General features: G+C 34.0%; 1 protein-coding gene across 1 annotated transcript; it reads right to left on the bottom strand.

Moving 5' to 3' along the window:
- Positions 1-5,484: 5,484 nt before the first annotated feature.
- On the bottom strand, positions 5,485-8,152 carry LOC131079164 (two-component response regulator ORR3). The gene is made up of 5 exons (XM_058017071.2): positions 7,638-8,152; positions 7,410-7,489; positions 6,378-6,458; positions 6,192-6,262; positions 5,485-6,105 (listed from the first exon to the last, which is right to left on the bottom strand). The coding sequence occupies exons 1-5, from the start codon at positions 7,810-7,812 to the stop codon at positions 5,886-5,888; spliced, it is 627 nt and encodes a 208-aa protein (XP_057873054.1). The 5' UTR covers positions 7,813-8,152; the 3' UTR covers positions 5,485-5,885.
- Positions 8,153-8,399: the final 247 nt, after the last annotated feature.

The following is an 8,399-nucleotide window of genomic DNA, read 5'->3' on the forward strand; positions in this document are numbered from 1 at the left end:
GTACTCTCATTCTTTACTCATGGCCTACTTGATGTTTGGTCATTGGAAAGGTATTGATCATTCTTATTTTTTAGGTGCACTATGTTTTATGCTTTGTCTTCTCATGTACCTGGATCTTGAGTCATGGTTTGCTAGTTCTGGAGGGTTCATTTGAGGGTTGGCAAGTTTATCTCCTTAAGCATGTAATTTCATTTATGTGGAGTTTAGGAGATGTTATTGGGCTAATTTCGTAGTTATGGTAATGTTTTTTAGTTTGATCTTCTTACTTTGAGAGGCTTACATCCACATTGGTTACATGATACATATGTTGTGTTTAATCTTGGTGATTGAACGATTGGGTGTTGTTGAGGCTTTTCATTTGGGTTGTTGTGAAAAAGATCATACTTGACACATTATAGCATTTAAAGGTGTATGCAGAAGGACATGCTACATGCTTTGATTTGCAAGTTCTCTCTTTGGTCTTGTTTATCTTCTTAGATGTTTGTATTCACATGACATTGGATTTAAGGTTTGTGTGGAAACTATGGTGATCACTATGTTTGTGGTAATGTGTTTTCACTTGTACTTCATTTGGGTGATGACATGGATATTCATTTATCTCTTTCATTTGTTTTGAATGGAGAACTTAGGGGAGCTTTGGAGACTTAATGTGAGAAAAGTATTTGCAACAAAAATATTTGTAGGTTTCTTGCATATCTTTATGGATGTTCCTTTGTACTACATGATATTGTTACACTCTCTTATGATGCTATTGGTAGACTTGGGATTCCTTGATTACTTTTATATTTGACATTTAACCATGAAATGGAATTTCTAGGTGTGTGTGTTCTTCTTTGACAGGTTTGACACTTGGAGTTCTAATTGTGATTTATGGATTGTATATGTTTGATGGAATGAGTTTACTATGTTTTGTATATCTTAGAGGTATGGATGATGAGATAAATTAGCATTTGTTGTGGTTGTTGTTTTTAGCCATGTGGGTTTTCTTCATTATGACAACAACTTGGAGTCTTTGTTATCACTTGGATTTGATGCTTGTGTTCTTTGGATTGGTGCATTTTCACCTTGGCTTGTTCCTTTCTTCTATAGGTGGCATATTAGATGATGATAGGATTTCTTGCTTGAAATGGTGGGCATCTTTGATATTGTTGTAGGCATCTCGATGAAGCCTGAGAGTATTATAGAGATTCATGTGGTTCCATGTATAGATATGTTGATATACTTCATTGATTGATGGATATTTGATTAGGTTAATCTGAGAGATAAGTTGTATCTTATGACTTACCATGTAGTGTCATAATCTTTAAGAACTAAAAATAATAGGTCTATGCATGTTTTATGGGTATATAATAAAACTCATAGCACACTAATGTCTTAATGATATAGTAAATTGCTCTTTTGCAACTCTTTGAATCATGTTGTCAATTGTGTCAAAAGTGCCTCATACTTGACTAATGTTGCAAACATGTAGAGTAATAATGTTTTCCCTAAGATTGGTGGCATGAGCACTAGTGGTAATGTAAGATACTCTTTTATTGTGTCAAATGCCTATTGACAAAATTCATCCTAGTAAAAGAGCATTATTTTTCTTGAGCAAATGAGAATGGATGACACTTGCCTACAAGCTATACAATGAACCTTTTGATAGCTTGAAGTTTCCCCTGAAGACAATATAAGTGTTTTAAGTGTTTGTGGATGTGACATCTTTAAGATAGTGGTGACCTTGGTGGAGCAAAATCCTATGCCTTGTCGAAAAACAATGAAGCCTAAATATTCCCCTAATGTGACATCAAAGACACTTCTTAAGATTAAGGCAAACCTAAATGCTATCTCAAATGTTCAATATGCATTCAAGGACCTATGGGTTATCTATTTATGTTTTTTACTTAGCTAATAAATTGGTCATATACATAATCTTTCATAATGTAATGGATCATTTTAGAAATATGACTTGAAAATGATTGTATCAATTTCTCTAATAGTGATATGTTGATAACCATTTGATATCATTTTAAAATGGCATTGTATATTATTTTGTTAAACATCATGTTTGGAGTTCATGAATTTTGTTCCAAGGTGAAGTCATTTACAAAAATGAGGGAAATTCAACTAATTATCTCTTTGTTGTCATGACATTGCAACTTCCAAAAAATGAGAGTTGATCACTTCATCTACCTCTCTTATTGTCATAAAATGGATTAGGCACTGACAATTCATAAAGCATAAGGTCTAACAATTGCTTGAGCAACAATCAACATTGAAATCAGAAATTGAAAGGTTGTTTATTATCTTCACAACAACATCATGAGTTCAAATATTGTCAAATTTAAAGATATCCCCTGCATACTCATCCCAAAATATGCACATGCAAAACAATATGCATTTAATCCTACAAAATTAAGAGCAAGATTGTCTTCAAAAAATGTGTATTAAAAAAAACTTTAGTGTAATGAAATTTCAAAACTTAGTTCAATATATCAAATAACTTATTAATAAATAAATAAAATAACATAAAGAACACAAATTTCTTATATCAAATCATTTTTTTATTTCTTTTCTTAAAATAGAGGAGTTTATAATGTGTGATGTTATATTTTTATATAAATGATAATGGTGACACTTATTAATCAAAAACCCAATGGACAAAACAATATGCATTTAATCCTACAAAATTAAGAGCAAGATTGTCTTCAAAAAATGTGTATTAAAAAAAACTTTAGTGTAATGAAATTTCAAAACTTAGTTCAATATATCAAATAACTTATTAATAAATAAATAAAATAACATAAAGAACACAAATTTCTTATATCAAATCATTTTTTAATTTCTTTTCTTAAAATGGAGGAGTTTATAATGTGTTATGTTATATTTTTCTATAAATGATAATGCTGACACTTATTAATCAAAAACCCAATGGACCTTCTGAGATATGCAAGAGAGTATATCAAATAACTTATTAATAAATAAATAAAATAACATAAAGAACACAAATTTCTTATATCAAATCATATTTTTATTTATTTTCTTAAATGGGCCTTTTAAGATATGCAAGAGTGCTATTTTTTATTAACGAGATTTGCAAGACTGGGAGATTGAAAGATTTGCTCCTACACAAAGAAGATTGACATAAAAAAGAATCAAATGTAGACGAGATGCCAAGGCTAAAATTAAGATTAACAAGGTCGAAGAAGAGAAATATTGATAAGACTGATGTTCTCATTGAAAGTAAAAAATGAAATTCCAAAAACAATTACATGACAAGAGAGACATGTTGCAAATGTTAAAAACATTTTTATAAAAACAAAACTATTGCTTATAAAACTGAAAAATTAAAGCACATGATCTACCTTTCTTTATTATAGTTAACTTACAATATTAGATTGAACCTGCATTTGGTAAACAAGAAACACAAATGATTTCAATTGCTAGCCAACAACAAAACACCTTAGGCAAGGTCTCATGGTGGGCTTAAAATTCTATTTTTAAGAGACAGGAGGTCCCATGAAGATTTTCTTTCTTTTCCCTACAAAAATATTTGAAATCTTTTGCTAGAAAGTAAGAGCTCCGATTTTTTTGCCCCACCACTTTAGGAACATGTCTGCCACTTGTCAATCATCTTGCTTGTTTGATTTCCCACCAAAACCAGAAAAATAGAGGAAAAATGAAATTCATTTGCTTATTTTTCTCTTTCTATGCTTCATGGGACCACCAACTTACTTAAATTTAGAAGCTTAGGCTTTTATGATCTGCACTAAAAAATTCATGGGACCACCAACTTACTTAAATTTGGAAGCTTAGGCTTTTATGACTGCACTAAAAAATTCATGGGACCACCAACTTTAAAAGATTTTAAAAAAAACTCAACCACCTCAGCTCTATTAAATAGAGCTCCCTCCATGGGACACCTGACATGGCAATCTATAAGCCATAGATTCCGACTCTAAATAGAACATCATATTGAAAACACAAATCACTAAAGTCCACCATCAACCATTTATAAATTGTCAACTTTAAATATGTTATCTTCTCACTCCATAAACATGTACACATCGTAAGTATATATAAAATCTTTTGAAAGCAAGTAATATATATATATATATATATATATATATATATATATTATATAGCCAAAATTGATGAAAAGATTATATATTACAATGATTTTAATGTTACAAATAATCCACTCAAAGAATCGTATACATTTATCATCTTTTATATAATTAAAAAATTTACCTTACAAAAACAAATATATCGAAATCTTACTATAATAAAAAAAAAAATTATATAAGTACATTAAACTTAAAGATCCACCACCTAGATTACTTAACATGTATGAACATCAAAAGCAAAAAGCGTTTGACTGTATTTTGTTCATTTTAGTAAAGGTGCTTTAGGAAAGAAAGGAATTCAATGGTCTAGAATGTTCCGTGACAAGAAATTATTCCTAACAATTAATTTCACTACCGCAGCAATAGATTACGGTATTCATGTGACCTCAATGTGAATTTGAAAAAGCGTATACTCACGTTCGTCTTCAGATCACAATTATTATCTAGATAAATTGCGTGACAAAGCCAAGCTAAACGTTTAGGTAGATGAAATCAGAGTGCTATATTTGCCTATCTGATAACACAAGGCAGTGAGATACAACTCTCATCTAATTTACAAATACACATTTATCTTTTAATAATGACAACCTGCATACTTTAGGAACAAAGTCATGTCCTGCACTGTCCTTACCTTAAGCCACTTGTTACTTTAAAATATGAAGCCAATGATATGAAAATTCTTACTGATCCTGATTTCATCATTATTTGAGTAATATCATAAATCTTTCTGAAAGATCCATTAAAGCGCACAGTACTAGTACTACTTATAATCGTGGATTGTTGCTAGATAGAGCAGCTATTCCATTTAATCAATAGGGTTGTGCAGCAGATTTCCCCATTAATGATGATACTGTGGTCCAGCCATGTCATGCACAATACTGACGCCCTTGAAACTTTCAATGATCAGATGTAACAAATACTTACTATAATAATTGAATGAATCAAAAGAACATCATGAATATATTGATATAAAAAGAGTGGAGTGAGAACCCGAAGCACTAGAGTGGGCAAGAATGACAAGTCTGTCGAATGCCTCGAAAACGTTAATGCCTCTTCATTGCAAGTAAATAAACCAAAATGATGGGCCAAAACCAATGAAACTGAGTAGCTGGGCAATATAAAAAGTTGACAAACTTGAACCTCAAAATATTTAACTACAGATGGTTAATCCAATCCATCTTTTGGAATAAAAAAAGTTGACATCATACATTGATTGGTTTTATTAAATTTACAGCGTGTACTAAATTTTACAGTAGTATTGTATTTTATTACTTTAAGCACACGTTAACTGTGAAAATGCAGGCCTGCAGGCAGGCAAGGCAATGCATGCTAAACAGCAATCCCAAGCAACAATAGATCAAATGCAAAAAACAACTTGAAAATGTAATATATGTATTTATGTATCTTGGTCCGGCAGTTGTGTTTAATATAAAATCCTTCTAATCATGATAAGATACAGAAAAAGCGATTACTTTTTGAATTGAAAACATCTCCGTCAAAATCCTTCAACCTCAACTTCCAGCTAAGAATGTACACAGAAATAGCAAAGCTGGAGATATGGCTACCAAATATAAACTGGTATATATAATATTACAAAAATAACGTTAATATTAAATCTCTGCTAGAAAAATAAAAGGGTTTGTTTAATCAACCAACTTCAATAGCTCCTCCAGTTATATACTTATTGCGGTATATCCCCTAAAGGATTTCACGTCTTTAGTTGTCGAGGATAGATTTATTCAGATACAGCTTTCCCCACAAAACTTACAGAGAAATTTACGCCACAGCAACACCACCGATTCGAGGTCTTACTCGACTCTCTGAGTCTTGTGGAACCACCTTGTTTCTCTTCCTTTTACAGGCACTGACAATGGCAGCACTGGCACTAGAAGTACTACTTACAGGTTGTTCTACCTTTATGTGATTTATCAGCTTCTGGATGTCCTGTAACTGCACAGGCTTGATGATAAAATCCTTGGCTCCTTCTTCCATACATCTGCATTAATTTCACGAGTCATTTTCTTCTCTAAAATTAACATGCTAGAGGACACCAGATAAAATGGTGCAAAGATTCCTCTTTACCTTTGAATCCGATGAGGTACATTCTCAGATGACATCATCACAACCGGTATGTCCTTTAATCCTTTGATTTCCTACATGTACACAATAATGTCATGTTCAATTAAAATCTAACAAAACCATGGAGACGGAGAGAAAATTAAGGAAGAAATTGGAAAAAAAAAATTAATTGTGAAGAATTTGTTAAACCTTGAGCTTCTTGAGAAGATCGTAGCCTGTCATCCCTGGCATGCAGTAGTCTGTAATGATCATGCTGTATTTATATGTTTCCTGCAGTGTACGACATTTGAACAAAATTATTGCATTTGGACTTTTTTTTTCATCCCGAATGTTGATGACCATTGACACAGAAAATTTTAACCAGATTTTTTGCTTTATCAGCTAAAATTCTCTAAATAAGAATTTAACCTTTACAGAACCATTTAAGCTCGCATTAGAAGGAAAATGCATGAAAATATTACGCTAAACTCGTTCCAATCGTTTCAATATTAATTCTTAATTAAGTATCGACTGTAAAGGATAACATGCAACTATCACTTTCCCTTAATATTTGACTTTTATTTTCCCTGATTGTTGCATCCCTTGGATCCTGAAAAAGCTTAATTCAAAATAATTTCGCTTAACTTAGGAAAGTCGTCGAAAACACAAGTCCAGTATGTCCTAATAAAGATAAAACGTCACTGTTACGCTGTACAGTTCAAGCTAAAACTTCGCCTGAATCCTAATGCCTGCTGCACTGTCAAACAGAAGTACTTGCGCTGAACTGTGTCCTTGTACTAGTCCATCACAAAACTCGATCGTTGAACCTTGAAAACAGAAGAAACCTAACCCTCATACAATTTACATCTTCACACAAAACGCTGAAGAACTGCAAATACTCTCGCAAAAGCTTGAAACGGATCCACACCATTCTGTTCTACATAAATACTAGAGCCTCAATTTACACCTTCACACAAAACGCTGAAGAACTGCAAATACTCTCGCAAAAGCTTGAAACGGATCCACATCATTCTGTTCTACATAAATACTAAAGCCTCAATTTATACACCTTTACACAAAACGCTGAAGAACTGCAAATACTCTCGCAAAAGCTTGAAACGGATCCACATCATTCTGTTCTACATAAATACTAAAGCCTACAGTCGATATTTACATAAATACTAAGGCCTGAAGTCGATATTTACATAAATACTAAGGCCTTAAGTCGATACTTAAACTTACGTTATTAGAAACCCCAGGATGTTGCGCTTCGTTTACTCCAAGCACTTCCAGAGCTTTAGCAGCACTTTCAACCGCAGTAACTGAAAGCAAAACAAGCCACCGTAAGCACAAAGACAAGGCGAAAGCAAGACAAGCCATTGTAGAGCAAGCAAGACCAAACTGCACAGAAAACAACGCATCATTCTACAAACGCATAAATTTCCAAACTTCTGAACAAATAACACAAACCTTTAACAGAATCCGTCCGCAACAGTCGTTTAATGACCATCCGATCGATCACGCAGTCATCAACGGCCAACACATGATGAGCTTCACAACTCTCAACTTCAGCAGAAGTCACAGAATCTCCATAAACAGCCTCCTCCTTCTCATCATTTCCATCTCCCCTCATTTTCGCGGCCATTTCCGACTTCAAAGTACGCTCCTGTAAGGTCTCCACTTCCTTATAAGCCCCCGCTACATGGCAAATCTATCGGACCATAAATTCAGATCCGCTCGCAGCAAACGAAACAATAAAAGCCCCTCCCCCTTTCTCCTTAGTTCCCGGAAACCGCCGTCGTCGAAGAACCTCGAACTGCCGACCTGCGCGCCTTTAAAGCCTACCACAATTACTCCAAACGTATCCGGTACAGGCCCGTATCAACAAAAAAATAGCCCAAGCCTAAGCCTACCTTACCTAAACTATCATCACACCGTACGCCTACTGTATAATAACTTCCAACTCAAGCATCCAAAGGTCGTGAGGTCAAATCCCATCCATGCCTCGCGCTCTGCACACGCATCCCTTCCCTTCCCTTCCCTTAACCCCAGCTGACGTGGACCAAAAAAAAAGTCACAAAATCTCCCCCCCAGGGCCCACGCCAGGCAGTCCAGATACGACAGCAGACAGAAAGAGTAAGTCTTGATATTTGTCTGTCAATTGTCGGCCAATCTCATCCCGCCGACACCAAAATCCCCTCCAAATTAAAACCCCCTCATATTCTATACCCC

Source organism: Cryptomeria japonica, chromosome 10, assembly GCF_030272615.1.
Source record: "Cryptomeria japonica chromosome 10, Sugi_1.0, whole genome shotgun sequence".
Taxonomy (NCBI): domain Eukaryota; kingdom Viridiplantae; phylum Streptophyta; class Pinopsida; order Cupressales; family Cupressaceae; genus Cryptomeria; species Cryptomeria japonica.

Bases quoted from the DNA above. Each gene is read 5' to 3' on its own strand.
- LOC131079164 (XM_058017071.2), bottom strand. From the start codon at position 7,812: ATGGCCGCGAAAATGAGGGGAGATGGAAATGATGAGAAGGAGGAGGCT. The intron at 7,490-7,637 runs GTTTGTGTTATT...TTTTGCTTTCAG, and splicing joins GCGGACGGATTCTGTTAAAG to TTACTGCGGTTGAAAGTGCT. The intron at 6,459-7,409 runs GTAAGTTTAAGT...CGTACACTGCAG, and splicing joins ATCCTGGGGTTTCTAATAAC to GAAACATATAAATACAGCAT.